Source organism: Chiloscyllium plagiosum, chromosome 16, assembly GCF_004010195.1.
Source record: "Chiloscyllium plagiosum isolate BGI_BamShark_2017 chromosome 16, ASM401019v2, whole genome shotgun sequence".
NCBI lineage: Eukaryota > Metazoa > Chordata > Chondrichthyes > Orectolobiformes > Hemiscylliidae > Chiloscyllium > Chiloscyllium plagiosum.
In genome coordinates this window covers 37,847,095-37,863,755 of record NC_057725.1, presented here as the reverse complement: position 1 = coordinate 37,863,755, position 16,661 = coordinate 37,847,095, and the positions used below count along the sequence as shown (strand labels likewise).

Genomic DNA, 16,661 nt, shown 5'->3' with positions numbered 1-16,661 from the left:
TAATATCTTGTTGCACTTCCACAGCTTTGGGCCAAGAGGTAGAAAATGCAATTAGCATTACCAGATTTTTGTTGACTGGCATATACACAATGGGCTAAATCGCAGGACAGGTGGGACTAGTTGGTTTGGGAACATGGTCTGTGTGGACTGGTTCAACTGAAAGGTCTGTTTCTATGCTGTATAACTCTGATTCTAACTGCGGATGCTGGAAATCTGAAACAAAAAACAAACTTGCTGGAGAAACTCAGCAGGTGTAGTAGCATCTGTGCAGAAAAAGGAGAGTTAACATTTTGGGTCCAGTGACCTTTGTTCAAATCCTTGTTGACCTGAAGAAGGTGTATTGGACCCATAATGTTAGTTCTACCTTGGAACATGACAACCAAGTGTGAAACAGTGGGCCAACAAGCTTGCCAAATCTGCATATATCAACCAGCAATTGAGGTGTTAGTATTTACTGTTTTTACAAATTAATGTATTGAAAGCATGATTCAAAGGTCTCTAGCACTTTCAGTGAACTTACAATTACCTCTTTTAAAGGAACTACTTCAGGTCCACAAAACTTGAAATGAATTCCTTTGTAAATCTTTGTAATCTTTAGTCCTTCAAGCAATATTAAATATAGAAAGCCAAATTGCCTTCTCATTCACTGTGAGCACTCAAAGCCTTACAATGGGAAATGGATAACCATTCTCCACTTTAATATAACTCTATGTCTTGTAATTACTCCAGCTAGGAGATTTTCTGTCATGATATGCCACACTTGTCTGTCTTGTACCATCTTTACACATTCATTTGCACCCGTTCTCTGACATGTGAAATCAACTACATCTAGGTTAACCCCTCTTTCAGCTGCCCTGCATTCTTCTATGCAAAAGAGATTTTCATAGTTCTTCACCTGCAATCAAATGGTCAAAATGCAGGTATTTTCTGTTCTGGGTGTCACTTCGAGTTTTTTTTTCACGTAACCTACACAATTATCTCTGATAACTTCTTTACATACAGATAATTCAAACAAAGTGGACAGGAATGTTGACAGTATCATTTCAATGTTTTCCCCCAAAATGTGAACAACCTTGAAAGAAAAGTCTGTAATAACAAGCTTTCAAAAGAGTCTGACATTTTGTTATTTTTAAAATTTTTCCACAAATATTGTTATCAGTCCATACCAATGTCTCTCCAATTATAAACTTCAAAATAAGAATTTGTAGCAATGCCAGATGTTGTTTCTCCCCTTGACAAAGCATGTCGTTTGGTTTTGATTTTGTTTTCTGGAAAAGGAGTTTGCTGGTTTCTCTATACCTGGCCTGTTGATTGGCAACAGATCCGCACCAATTTCCAAATTATTAGCATGAGTTGCTATCTTGCAGATCTTCATGAATGTTGGCACATCCAGCATTGGTTTAGTAACCAAAATGGTTTTCAATTTCTCAAAAGATTTCTGACACTCCTTTGACTATGTTACCTTGGTTTTTATTTGGAGCAAGTCTGACACATGAGTAGTTTTAATGCTAAAATTTGGCGAAAGCATGCAATAAAACCCATGCATCCTCAAAATACTCATTATTTTCCATTAGTTTTAAGAGCAGGAATTTCATTAATGATTGCATGTTTGCTGTTCTTCACAACACTTATCCTTGACCTATCAATCACTCTAATTAGGTTACTCATGCCTTTGCAAGTTCACTTTTGGCAATATTTAGCACCAAAGTAAATTACACAGATGGTAACATTGGCCATAACTTAGTTTATCAGTTGCTGGAAATTTCCTGGAGCATGTTTTAGCTGATTTGTATTAATCAGCATTAGAATAGATAAATTCAAATATTTCTTCAGCTCTAGTTAAATTAAGTTGCCTGTGTTTCTTTAAGAAATCTATTTTACGATATCTGGCACCACCAATCCTATCAGTACAGTTTTCCAAGTGAAGAATTAGGTAGGGGTCTACCTTTGCTACTCCATTGATCTTTCCATAGTCAATGCAGAACATGGTTGAATCATCAGGCTTAGATACTAACACTAATAGCAAACTAATTTTACTAGATTCAGTTAGCTGGTTTTCAACAAGTGGTAGAATTTTGATTTCATGTGAGTCTGTTTCTCAGTAACCAACTGATAAGGATACTGTTTGATAGAAGAGGATTCTCCTACTTCCACATTTTTATGACTAATGTTTACACCTTGGCTTACGCATGTAGATTTCTTCAAATTCAGTGAATAACCTAGTTAACTATTTTTGTTTTTATGCCTCTAAATAGGAAAGTATGGTGTCTTACTTCCTTAACACTTAAGTGTTAACTTACGAGATAGGAGATGGTTCAATTTGGGAATTGTTCAGGCTTTCTCCTACCTCACCCTCAAAATCCTTTTTATCCTCCATTTTCCTTAACATATGAAAGACATGTACTTGCTTATCTATCTCCTAATGGTGATAATTCTTCAATATATTGATGTGACATAGCATTTTATAGTGATCTGGGATGTCAGTTAGGTAACTTACATTGCCAATTCTTTTGACTGCCCTTTAGTGATTTATGTACATTGATATCCATGTCTGTCTACTTCTGCATCTACTTTAGAATAATACCATTTATTTCTATTGTTTCTCCATGTATGTTGTACCAAAGTTTTTCACCTCACACTTCATCTGCTACTTTTCCACCCACTCCATCAACTTGTCAATGTCCTTTTGATTTCCATATTGTCCTCTTCAGAATTTACAATTTTCCAAGTTTTGTCATCTACAGAATTTGAACTTTTACCTATACCCCAGGTTTAATGCTGTCTGCTGCACCTTCAATGTACGTAAGAAGATTGCATGCTGTATTTTTAAGAAATCTAGGAAAGTAATTCCATTCAAAAGTAACCTTTACCAACTTCTCAGTTGTGTACCTGTCTGTGACCAGAATGTCATCTGACATCATAGTGCTAACCAGCAATTAAGTATAGATAGAACAGCTGAAGATGGTGGTGATCACTGACAATATTGCTCCTTAATGGCAAGTTAGTCATGGTGCCATTGATGTATTTTGCTGTTGTTCAATAGAAGTTACTGATTAGTCACAGATGTAGTTAGGGTGGCATTATTTTAGTCAGATACAAAAATTTTGTAAGAAGACACTACATGCACAGTGCAGTTATTCATCATTTATATATTTACATACCAGTTAAAATGAAAATATATATTCATACACCATACAGATGAGAGTATCAACATCGCACATCTGACAGCAATGTCCAAACCTCTTTCTTTATTGATCAAAAATACATTTACTTACATCTAAGTTCCCAAATAACCATGTCCTAATAATGACTAATATTTTGGACAACACTGCCATAAGTGGCAAAGTTCTGATGAGAAAGCTAAAGCAGTTGTATTTTTCCATTAAGTCTCCACAAGTTCCGCACATAGTCTAGAATCTGCTGACCCTCCATACATGGTTTTCACTATAATCATTAAATTCTGTGTTTGGAGGAGTTTATATACCATCTTAATTTAAATCCCTTTTTTAAAAACCCTAAATTTGTGGGAAAAGATTGGGAAAAGATAACTTTCATAAATATATAAGAAATGTTAAACTTAACACTGCCTTGAAAAGACACTGTCAGACTTCTGCAATGAAAGCATCGATTTCAAGAGCTCCTTCACTCTAGGCTTCCCTTTCTTTCATTTCAAAATGGAAACTCACGAGAAAGTAAGAGAACCAACATTAATCTTGACAAATAGGTATTTTCTAAAATATTTTTAAATTTTATTAAGAGTTTTCTGAGGCAAGAACACAAGTTAAATGTGGAAGAGTTCTAAACTGCATTCCAAAGAAAAAGCACTTAGTGTTTTTTCTTCCAATTCCATTTAATCTGTGCACTTGTTACACACCTGATCTCCATTATTTTTGGGAAAAGGAAATTTGCTGTAGTTTTTTAAAAAGTTTAACTTGAGATTAAAGCAAAGTATCTCAATTGTCCGCTTCAATATTTTATGCTACACACCAGTGTGTAATCATATAGCATTACACATGAAATGTCACATACGTTTTGTCTGTTAGCATACTTTTAATGTTTGCATTTATTGCAAATTATTAGGAGAATGAAAGTTCTATCAGCTGGATAGTATAACTGTACAACATGCAGCACTATTTGTCAATATTTTTTATTTTATGTAATTTTGTGCTTATTTAATAAAGGAAGGTTTTGAATATATTTTGTGACCTCACTTTACTATCAAGCTGTTCTAAATTAGTTTTATGTCTTATAACTGCAGAAAGATTTCCTGTTATTCTGTGCAACAGTATGATGTGACCTCAACTACAGAAATCAATCCTTCTAAGGTATCAGAGCAATATTGCTCTCTGTCATCATTTATAACACCCACTGTCTTTTAGGTCTCTTGAGTCGTATTCCTGATTAGTACCAATTATGCACAGTTTTGTGTTGAAGACTTATATCAACTGGGACTATTACTCGGCAGGAGCATACATTCTTCGTAACCATGAATGCTGTATGTGGTTATAAATAAAAATCTGTTACTGAAAAGTGAGACAATGCTACACTAAGAGATTTTGGGATGAATGCCCAGAAATGGGTTTATTCAGAAATAAGTTTAAAAGGAACACTGCTAAAGTGAATATCAGAACTTTGCAGATACATATAGTTATTATTTTGGAACAAATACTGAATTATAAATGTAAATTATTCTTTCATAGTGCAGTGCCATACTTGGAACAGTTTGGACCCCAAACGTTTTGAAAAGCTGTAACATGACAAATGTAAAAGACGTTTCTTTATTTGGTTTTGCACATTTAATATTACTGCAAAAAGGAAACTGAGGAAAGCACCAGTCACTATTGTATTAAAAATCAGGCTTCTTTAAAAAAAGAATAAATAAGTTTCATTTACAGTGAAAATATATTTCTTGTAGTGATGGATTTGCCAATCCAATCAGATTTCAAGGAAGCTAGGATGATGTCCTCAACATCAGGGAAGTAATTCATAGAGTGAAGATGAGCCAAACTGCAAGTTTTCCTTGATTACCTCTTGTCTTGATCATTATGAACACTTGAAATTGAAGTAATAGTATTGTGATCATATTAAGATCTAACACTTGCTGTCCCACAACCCTTGTTAAGCAAACTATTTGAAAAACAGGTCAAATAACTCCAGCTTGTTAAACAATCTACTTATAAAGACTTGATTGGATGTTGTGGATTTGCTCAGACTAATTTTGCAAACCAAACTATAGAAAGTATAACTTCCCATTTTGAAAAAAAACTGGGAATCCACTTAAAATTTAGGAACTGAAACTGTGTTACAACACAGCGGTGAATCCCTCTATTAATTCAACTAAACATCCAGAAAAGCTGACATTGCCTCATAATCTGTTAAAATATGAGTGACAGAGAACTCCCAAATTCCACTCTTTAAAGAAAATATATTCTTTAACTTTAAAAATGAACATTAAACAACAACTATTCACAACTCTAAGCTCCCCTTTCTCTTAACTGCTTATTACCTGCCTCCAACTCTATAACAGTATACTGATCCAATGAAACACTTTTAAAATTACATCAACTTAATTTCAAAACCATAAAGCGGCTGTCATCTTTGGTGTCTTTCTTCTTCTGGCTGAGGATCTCTCTCAGTCGTCTTTCTTTTACTGTGAAGGTGTTTTATATGAAAAACAACCTTTGATAGGGAGAGTGTTTCAATGTTTTGGGTCTCTCTCGATGGCAATTGCTTTGTCTGATTTATAAAATATCTGCCCCTTTTTTTAAATCCCCAACATCAGATTGTCTCATTGGTTTGATATTGGCAAAACAATAATTCAAATTCAGTTGGATTTGAGTATCCTGGGACATAATTTAAACTGGTTAAATTCACATACCAACTCAGGTATCTATTTCACAGTCAAATGTTACATATTTTAATTTTCCAGTACACTGAGACTGCTCTTATAAGCTGTCTGCGCAGAACAGCATTCACTCTACCTTAAAGGTACAGTACACGCCTTCAACTTCATAACAGGAGCATGCTGTAAATACTTAGGTTTGGTAGCATCTGTGAAGGGAGAACTGGAGGTAATGTTTCTCATCAATTACAGCTGTGCTCCAGAATTCTTCTGGGATTTAAGAACCTGTGGGCTGAAATTGTAGTGTGGAAGCTTTTAACAGTCAACAAAGAGGGGACATTTGCATTATTATGTTTGTGCTGAGTCTTTGTTAAAATAAATACAAAATTAATTTCAATGTTGGATCTGTCTCCATATCCTTGCATTATCACCACTCTCAAAGTTTTAACCGATTCTTTTAAATATAATTATTTCTGCTTCAGCCACCTTTTGCAGCAAAACAATCAACGTTTTGACAATCTTTGAAGTAAACAGTTTATTAACCTCCATTGTGTCTCTCAGTAATTTCAAATTGATCATCTCTCATCATTACCTCTCCAACTAGAACTAATAGTTTTTTTTCTATAGGGTATCAAATTCATTAATAATTTTAAAGGTCTATTAAATCAAGTGAGAATTATCCAAGTATCTCAAACTTTTTGTTTCTCATAGCTTGCTCCCAATCGTGCCATCTTCCAGGTAAATCTAAATAGTGCACTCTCTTTGTCCCAAAATTCCGAAATACATTCCCCAAACTTGTGCACAACATTTTGAATATAATCTAACAAAGAGATTGTTTTAAGGGTTTTCTGATGTTTAATTCCATGCTCTTCATGTTAAAAACTGACATGCTTTTAAATGGTTTATAAGAAAGTTTTTAAAAAACTTGTTCTGATCCCAGCTGATGGCAGTATTGAATGAATCACATTCTAGAGTGAAACCTGCTTTGAAATACCATAGTTCAACTTTTGCAATTTAATTACTATGGTGAGCATATTCACATGAAGCTGTCAATGTACTTTTAACATAAGTTTATTGCATAGAAGAAAAGAGGAAAATAAAAATAATGCTACATAAGACAGTATGAAAACCCTATCAAAAATAGAAAAAGAGGAAGATTCATCTTTTTTTCCCAGCAATATCCTTCACAGACACACAGCTCCAGTGAAGTATCGCTCATCTTCATTTTAAGGTTTCTTCCTCGACAGACAAGGTCACAAGCATTTCCTTTGAATGCCTTTTTGCACATTTACCCGATGTGATTCTCTCAGTTAATATCTTTCCCAAGGCATATATGCTCACTCATTCTCTGACTTTGGCTACTGTGGAGTTCCTAAAAAAGCTTAAGATTTCTTTCCAGCTCTGATAGCCTGAAGATTTCTTGAAACTAAAAAATATCTTTATGCTGGAATAGATTTATCTTCTAAACTCAACCCGCTTGTGACTCCTGGCCGACTGTCTTTTCTTTAGGTTGCAAAAGTTTTGCTTCGTAAGCATCCAAGCAATTATCTCCCTGGGTACCATGCTATTCATTCAACTTTATTCACATGCTTTGTCAGAAAGGCTGCCTTTAGCTCACTGTTCCAAATGACATTCTCACCCTTTCTTAAACAGACATCAGGAATTCAACATTTGTGAGAAGATTTGTAGCTCAGGTGCTCGTTGTTGTGGTTCTGTTCGCCAAGCTGGGAATTTGTGTTGCAGATGTTTCGTCCCCTGCCTAGGTGACATCCTCACTGCTTGGGAGCCTCCTGTGAAGCGCTTCTGTGATGTTTCCTCCGGCATTTGTAGTGGTTTGTATCTGCCGCTTCCGGTTGTCAGTTCCAGCTGTCCGCTGCAGTGGCCGATATATTGGGTCCAGGTCGATGTGTTTGTTGATAGAATCTGTGGATGAGTGCCATGCCTCTAGGAATTCCCTGGCTGTTCTCTGTTTGGCTTGTCCTATAATAGTAGTGTTGTCCCAGTCAAACTCATGTTGCTTGTCATCCGCGTATGTGGCTACTAAGGATAGCTGGTCATGTTTCATGGCTAGTTGGTGTTCATGGATACGGATCGTTAGCTGTCTTCCTGTTTGTCCTATGTAGTGTTTTGTGCAGTCCTTGCATGGGATTTTGTACACTACATTGGTTTTGCTCATGCTGGGTTTCGGGTCCTTTGTCCTGGTGAGTTGTTGTCTGAGAGTGGCTGTTGGTTTGTGTGCTGTTATGAGTCCTAGTGGTCGTAGTAGTCTGGCTGTCAATATACCGACCACTGCAGCGGACAGCTGTAACTGACAACCGGAAGCAGCAGAGACAAACCACTATAAATGCCGGAGGAAACATCACAGAAGCACTTCACAGGAGGCTCCCAAGCACTGACGACGTCACCTAGACAGGGGACGAAACGTCTGCAACACAAATTCCCAGCTCAGCAAACAGATGTCAGGAATTTACAACACTGTAAACCAAATCCCCATTCACCTCTACTTTAGAATTCAATGTATTATAAGCTTTCATCACAACCTGCACTTGGAACTTTCTAAGAATATATTTGCGTCATTAGAAGTGTGTATTGATCCACTACAGCTTTTCATTGAATGTAAATTGTGCCTTATTTTTCCACCCAAAATGTATTGTCTTAATATTAAGTGAGCAATGCTTAACAAGTAATCTAAATTAATTAATTATTTCCAATGCTTATAGAATGGGTCAAAAGTAAGCTTCCCAAAATCAGAAGTTGAGTTTTCGCAGGAGAAGGGATTTAGAAATTTCAGCTCTGATGATCACTGATCAGCTGAAGAAGACGAGGAATTGGGTCCAAATCAATTTTGTACAAGAGTATTTAAAATTTCTAACAGAATTACTCACATCCTTGCTGTTTTCCTTCAAGAATTGCTTTAAGTAAGCGTATTTTTAAAAAGATTAAATGGAGCTGATAAAGCACGAATCTTTTAAGGAAAATGTACTGTGATCACCCATGTGTCTATAGAGCAGTGCCATCTGTTATGCAAAAATATTAGAAGGCCTTAATGAATGTTAGATAATGAAAGACCAAGATGACAACTGTTTTGCAAGAGAGTCCATGTGGATTTTGGTTTGCTATTCACTAAAGTTTGTGAATGAAATGATACCTATTGTTGACAAACTCTTGGTGCAATGTATTCAGTCAAGGATTTTGACATTCTAAAGCGCAAACAATGAAGTCCACCATGTAGCAAAGCATTAAATATCAGAAAGGTAAATAAAGCAAATATAGGCACTGCAAAGCCTCCCCAACAGTGATTTGTACAGGATTTTGTTGCTGTGCACAGTTTATTGTTTACTTCCATTGCCACTCCAAATATAAATGACTTGGAATCGACACAGAAATAAAACTTACTCAATTTTCAGATTAGTGCAAGTTCAAGGTATTTAAATGATAAGAAACAAGCAAACCAAGTGGTACTGTAACAATAATCCAGCAGCCCAGGGAGACATTTCTAAATTCCATTGTGGCACATGGGCTTTAAATTTAATGAATTAATCAAAGTCACAAAGTGCTGAAGACACTCAGCAGGTCACGCAGCATCTGTTAATTCTGTTTTTCTCACTGCAGATGTTACCAGACATGCTGAGTTTCTCCAGCACTCTTCATTTTTGTTTTACATCACCAGCATCCACAGTTTATTTTACTTAATGAATTGAAGTATTTGTTTACACCAACAATCCACTGATAATTGGGCAAACTATGCATGCTCACCTCTGATGTTCTTCATGCTGAGTATGTGCATGTATATGCTCAAAATAAAGGATTTTTAAAAAAAATGTTAAAGTCTCTTCTATCTATCACTTTACTAATGTTCGAGAAATTGATACCATTAATTGCAGCTATTACTTGTGGCACAAAAATGGAGGCAGGCAATATTAGAAATGAGACTTTTTAAAATTCATTCAAGGGATGTGCTAACTGCTAGCTAGGCCAAGATTTGTTGACCATTTTTAGTCAGCCTTTGTGGTGGTGAGTTGCCACCTTGAACTACTACAGTCTGTTTGGTGTAGGTAGATCCATAGTGCCAGTGGAGAGGGAGTTCCAGGATTTTGATACAATGAAAGTGAAGAAACAGCAATATATTTCCAAATCAGGATAGAGATTGGCTTGGAGGGGCGCTTTCAGGGTGTTCAAATATATCTGTTGCCCTTCTAGATGGAAGTGCTTTTGGGTCTGGAAGATTCTATCTAAGGATCTTTGATGAATTTCTGCAGTGCCTCTTGTAGATAGCTATACACTGCAGCTACTGAGCATCAGTTGTGGAGGGACTGAAGGTTTGTGGATGTGGTGCCAATCAAGAGGGCAGCTTTATTCTGGATGATGTCAAGCTTCTTAAGTAATGTTAGAACTGCAGCCATTCAGGCAAGTCTGGAGTATTATGTCACACTCCTCCTTGTGCCTTGTCAATGCTGGACAGGCTTTGGGGATTCAGGAGGTGAGTTACCTGCCACGGTATTCCTAGCTTCTGACCTGCTTTTGTAGTCACTGGTTATGTGGCAAATCTAGGTGAATTTCTCTTCAGTGGTAACCTCAAGGATCTTGCTAGTGGGGGATTCAATAATGGTAACACTATTGACTGTCAAGGGATGGTGCTTACATTTGTCTCTTATTGGAGGTGGCCATTGCCTGGCAATTGTGTGGCAGAAATGTTACTTGCTACTTGTCAGTCCAAGCCTGGATATTGTCCAGATCTTGTTGTATTTGAACATGGATTGGTTCAGTATCTCAGGAGTTGTGAATGGTGCTGAACATTGCGCAATCATTAGCAAACATCCCACTTCTGACCTTTGATAGATGGAAGATCATACTGTTGAAACAGCTGAAGATGATTGGGCATAGGACATTACCTTAAGGAATTCCTACAGAGATGTCCTGGAGCTAAGATGACTGACCTCCAAACCACAGCCATCTTCCTATGTACCAGGTATGACGCCAACCAATGGAGGATTTGCCCCGATATCCAAAGATTCCAGTTTTGCTAGGCTTCCTAATTAATACCTAATCTTGCCTCATTTATATATAGGTTGCTATTTTCCCAAGCAGTGAACAGAAATTTGACAGCAGTAATTCCCAACATAAAAGCCAGAACTCCAAGCTTCGTGCTAGAACAAACAGAGTTGTTATCTCTGGTTTGTTGCCCATGCCACATGCTAGCAAGGTGAGGAATAGGGAGGGAGCACAGTTGAACACATGGCTACAAGGATGGTGCAGGACGAAGGATTTTGGATACCTGGATAATTGGGGCTCATTTTGGGGTAGGTGGGACCTCTACAAATGGGATGGTCTACACCTGAGCCTGAGGGGTACCAATATCCTGGGGGAGGTTGGGGGGGGCGGAATTTGCTAATGCTGTTTGGGAGGGTTTAAACAAATTCAGCAGGGGGATGGGAACCTAAATTGCAGTTACAATGTTCAGGAGGTTTGAGAGCAGTGAGGTCAGAAATGAGGTTTCAAGGTCGCAAGAGTTCACTGGCAAGCAGGAAGGTGGTTTGAAGTGTGTTTACTTCCAACTCCAAGCGCATCTGGAATAAGGTGGTGGGTGAATATGTGGCATGGGTTGGCACCTGGGACTTCGATGTTGTGACAGTGACAATGTTTATGCTCATATGAGTGCTACAGAAAAATAGCTGTTCTTCACAAGTTGTAACATTGTGTAATGCCAAGGTTGGCTAGCGTGTCTACATTTATTTTTGTATCTGCACTAAAATGACAGTGAATCATACGGATGACAATGTAAAGTGAACTTATATTTACATTTGATATTCTTTTTACAGTGTCATTTCACCTTGGCACTTATGTACCCTCACATGATTTTCCTTTTCCTTTCCCTCCCACTATGTTTGGGTGCAGACTAAGGTTCACAGCTGGGTAGGAAGGGAGCTTGACCTGCAGTTAGGGATCCTTCTGGCCCTAGACGTTTGGTGGATGATCATCAGGGCATTGGTAGCTTGATGATGCAGATGTGCTGAGAGTGTCCTGGCCAAATCCAAGCTCTCCACCTTGGCTTGAACTTCTGTGGGGAGTTTGAAGGGGCTGGGCACCGCTGGGGAGGCCTGTATTTGCCTGTGGCACCACCTTGTCACCTTATGAGGAAAGGGCATCTGCACTGGGGTCAAAGTCCCTCATTCCCCTGCTGCCTTTCCATTAGTGTTGACCACCAATGGTTAAAGTTATGGAGTGCAGGCATTTGTGCGCCTGTGGCACCCAATGAATATTCCATTGGACTTGGCTATCCATGTCATCTACCAACCTGTCTGCAAACAGCCAGACACGTACAATCCAGAGATCATAGTATAGTTGGCATTGGTGGACACCTCTGACCTTCATCCATTGTTTGGGCACCAGTTGTGCATTTTGACAAAGTTATTAATGGCCAAAGCCATGGTGTCCTGGTTTGCCTGTGGCTGAGCAGTTGCCTGATCTCCAGCGCTCCTCCAACTAGTGACCTGGGCCATTTCTCCCATGGAGAAAGTGAGGTCTGCAGATGCTGGAGATCAGAGATGGAAATGTGTTGCTGGAAAAACGCAGCAGGTCAGGCAGCATCTAGGGAACAGGAGAATCGACGTTTCGGGCATTAGCCCTTCTTCAGGAAGAAGGGCTTCCTGAAGAAGGGCTAATGCCCGAAACGTCGATTCTCCTGTTCCCTAGATGCTGCCTGACCTGCTGCGTTTTTCCAGCAACACATTTCCATCCCATTTCTCCCATGGCAAGCTGTAAAGAGGTAGCTGGCAAGAATGTGCTCCTGAATCTACCCTAGCTAAAGTAACACTAAGGTGTCAGTACCTGAGCTGCTACACAGTAAAGGAGACAGCCTTGCCATTTCATCCTCTCGATGATCTGTGGCTTTTTCCACAGAGATGGAGGAGAACATAAAGTCTAATGATATAGTTGACTTTAGCGCTGAGACTGTAAAGATGCCACTCATGCCTGTAGAATACCAGAGAAAATGAATTTTGAGAAACGATTAGAAGATTGAGCATGTTAAGAGTATATTCAGAGTAATGATAATGGGAGAGCATCACTGAGACCTGAATCACAGTATGAGCAGTCACTGTCCTCTCCCACAAGCATTCTCTCCTCTTATGTGGTGAGTAGATGAACGCTGGGCACCCCATCGCACTGCTTGGCACTCTGTGCAGTATTGTGGGCTGCTTTCCATGCACATAGACAAAGGAACAGATTGACTGCATCATCAAGCTACCAATGCCCTGATGTACAGCTTTTGGTGTTGATGCAGCAAGGGGATAGATGGTGAGATGTTTTAAATGTTGTGAGTAGGAAGCACATAGGACAGAAAGTGTTGACAGTTTTTAGTGTTGAGCTAGATGAGTGTGATTGAGAGAAAATTCTGCATACACCAGTAGAAGTGGTACACCATGACATTTGGTAGGAGGTGTTTGCAGTGGCAGTGTTAGAGTGCATGTGAGGTAACAAAGAGGACTGTGGCACTTTTTCTTGTGGAGCACAGAAGGTCATTAATTTCTTCTTCTATTGCTGGGCGCTCTCCCAGACCATGGACTTTGCATCAATTGAAGAGGCAACTTCAGACCAGGCTGGCAGTGGCTGATGGTCCTCAGGAAAGGGGATGACCCTCCTGTCTATTAGGAGTTCCAGCTCCCAGTCAGCAAAACAGGAGGCAACATGCCTCTCTTGGGCAGTTTATCACTCACTTTAATTGTGAAGTCTTAATCTGGACTTGCAGCTTTTGAAATGGTGCATAGTTGGGCTTTTAATCTTGTGATGGCAGTGGGAAACCCAGAAGGTTCTGACAAATGAGCTGGTGAGCTCAAGTTAGCATAAAAATGGTGTAGTGGAAGTGTGTTGCATACTTAATAAGGTGAATGCCCTAAGTTGTGTGAGAAAACGTGCTAGAGCTCATGAAAAGAAAACATCCATGAAACATCCAGAACCTCAACCTGAGCTATAAATCTTCTTAAAACTTGCAAACTTCCCCAAATTAACAATTATTTTAGGAAAGTTCATACCTCTATTTCTGATCCTGATCAGACAAAAATATCCACCTACCTTCCTTTGATTTTTCTCAGAGACCTTCCAATGGAGAATCCTTCAAACCCGATTGAGTAGAATATGCATCTGAGGGAGCAGCACAGAGATTCTGTACAGAAAACCTGGGGCAGCTATTATTTCCTTAATGCTTGGTGTAACTGCTTTTTTGAGATTGTGAATGTTGTATGGTTTGAAATCATCAATTCCTATTTGGCAATTCTCACTAAGTATAACTGCAAGAGCATGGAAACAAAAAAGGGAACATGATTGAATAATGGTATGCTTTCTACTTTAAAAGTGTACTTATTTCAAATGTGTGCTGAAGTGCTAATTGTAACAATTATAAGTTAAAATTCAGTGTCATGGGGTGGAAATGTGCTCATGTTTCCATAGAACATTATCCTTATACCTTCAACCAATTTTCTAAAGCACTACTATAGATAAGTATATGTTTGTATATTGTAATAAAACTGATACAATATTGGGTAAACCTGCAGCTTAGGTTAAAGTAAATCTGTGTTCCACCGACATTCTGACTCCTTGCCCTCATGTGCTCAAGGCCTGTGCACAAAGTTGATGGCTTGTGCCAGCTTTAGTTTTGAAGCTGTTGGATGGTTTTTGCTTATTTTTGAGGTTGGCATGCACAATAAGTTCAGTTTCATAAAACCTAATTTAGAAAGAGCATTAGGCACTACTTTAAAGTACCTAATCTTAAATTTAAGTGTTTAAAGATGGGAGATTTCTTCCTTCCATTCTCTTCATATTGAAATTTCTAACTTGCAGCTTATAATTTACAAAATATTGCCATTAACCCCAAGATAATTGTAGAACTTGAAACTTGTTTACTTTTTGAAATTATTTTATGGTCAACTTTCACTTGTATTTTGATTAATTTCAGCTTCCTGGGAGCAAGACTTCTCCAAAACTAAACATGGCACGAACATCATTCCAAGATAAACGAACATGGTCACCCACACACTTGATCCCATCAATCAGATCAGGTTCTATCTCTGGTAAGCCAGAGGTACGTAGATCCATAACCCCAATTGGTGATGCCTCTGGATATAAACACACAAATAAGTCTGCTCCCAAAACCAAGAAGAGCACATAGGATAAGGAACGTCGAAACCACTAAACTTCAAAATGATGCCAAATGCGAACACTTCAAAAAGCAACCATGAATTGCAATGTTACAAGATGACTTTGGCTCTCTTGTCTTTGCTGCTGATCACTATGTGTGCATAAACACTTTTTATAAATCTTTGACTTATATATTTCACTTTGTAGTATATAAAATTTAAGAGGAATGAATGTAACAAGGAAACTGTTCACCAATTAGCTTTCTTAAAGTATTTATTAATACAGTACAGATGGAAGACATAATTTATCTTGCTTAGTTTTACCAGTACTGTTGAAAATCAGAAGTAGTACATTTAAGGTGTCTGAATTTGACATTGAATAATTTGCTGCATTTGCACATTAGATTCAATGTCATTGCTCATTTATATAGTTGCTACTTGAATGCTGCAGTAACCCTTAAAGAGCCAATCAATGAATAGTCTGCAATGAAAATTAGGACATCTCTATACAACTAGTTAACCAGGTATGAAGAAATGTATTCATTTTCAGCCTTAGACAATTGCCCATACAGTTATGATAACATTGCCACTTTTAACATGCAAATTGAGTGATTGTAGTGTTATTTCCACAAATTGTAAATTTATCAATTTAATATTGAGTTCTCAAAAGGAGGTTAGTACATGTAAAATATATTAGATATATATTACCACTTATTTACACAAGAAGTATTACTGTAAAAATGTCCTTTACATGGCTAACTTCAGTGAACTTGAATCTGGTTATATCTGAAATATGCATAAACATTTTCTGCTGTTCTGTTAAAATATATTGAGTTGGCCTAAGCTGTACTGTAGCATGACATCATGTACTAGGAATCCAGATATTCCATCTCAGTAACTGTCAGAGGATAATAGTATCAGTTCTTGACTTAAGTTTTCTGTAGCATATATGGGACTTTTAAAAGCAGATGTTTTCTTTTGAGTTGGAAAATAAATATTACCACCTTTGAATGAAAACTTGCAGGGATGTGATTTTTTTTCATCTTTCAGTAATTTTACTTGAGCTGGTTTGACGTTTAAGCTTTCCTTTCTAAAGTATTCTTTTGAAAACCATTTTTTAAAGTAGTCCAAATGTTATAAATGGCGGACAAATAAGTGTGTCCATAGCACAATATTGACATCTTAATTAAAGTTTTGACACATCCGTGTCTTAAGGTTTCGGAAGCTCAGATGTGCCATAAAAATGTTAACTATAAAGTTAAATTGTCTTTACATAACCTACAAATATTTAATGTTCAAGTTACTGAGTCGCTGTCGTCCATCTGGTTCCATTTCTGATCATGTTTCTGGTGTGATTTCATCATGCCATTTCACTTATTCAGATCTTATTTGACTGAGTTGCCATTACAAACATGGTTGAGCACAATTACCCAAATAAACATGTTGTAGAATATGTCAGTTATTCGAATTTAAGTGATGGATGACATTTGAAGTTTAGCATTTTGCCAAACGTAAGTAGGTAATTGAGTGAAATATGCTGATGAAAAACAGTGTTACATAGAATTTGTGTGATTCAAGTGTGGTTTTGGGTATCCATCATCAAAATTATCGCCACTACATCAAATAGATTAGTAATTTACAGATTCCTGTAAAATAGACATATGCATAGGCATGTCCTCTTGAAAATA

At 37.7% G+C, this 16,661-nt stretch overlaps 1 protein-coding gene across 9 annotated transcripts in view; it reads left to right on the top strand.

Annotated features, from left to right (window-relative positions):
- The window catches only part of stk33 (serine/threonine kinase 33), a 166,739-nt gene extending 150,737 nt beyond the window's left edge, over positions 1-16,002 (top strand). For all 9 annotated transcript variants that reach the window (XM_043705845.1, XM_043705842.1, XM_043705840.1 and 6 more), the window contains one exon: positions 14,793-16,002. In XM_043705845.1, coding sequence (XP_043561780.1) covers positions 14,793-15,005 — 213 coding nt within the window. In that variant the 3' untranslated portion in view covers positions 15,006-16,002. The remainder of the gene's footprint in view (positions 1-14,792) is intronic.
- Positions 16,003-16,661: the final 659 nt, after the last annotated feature.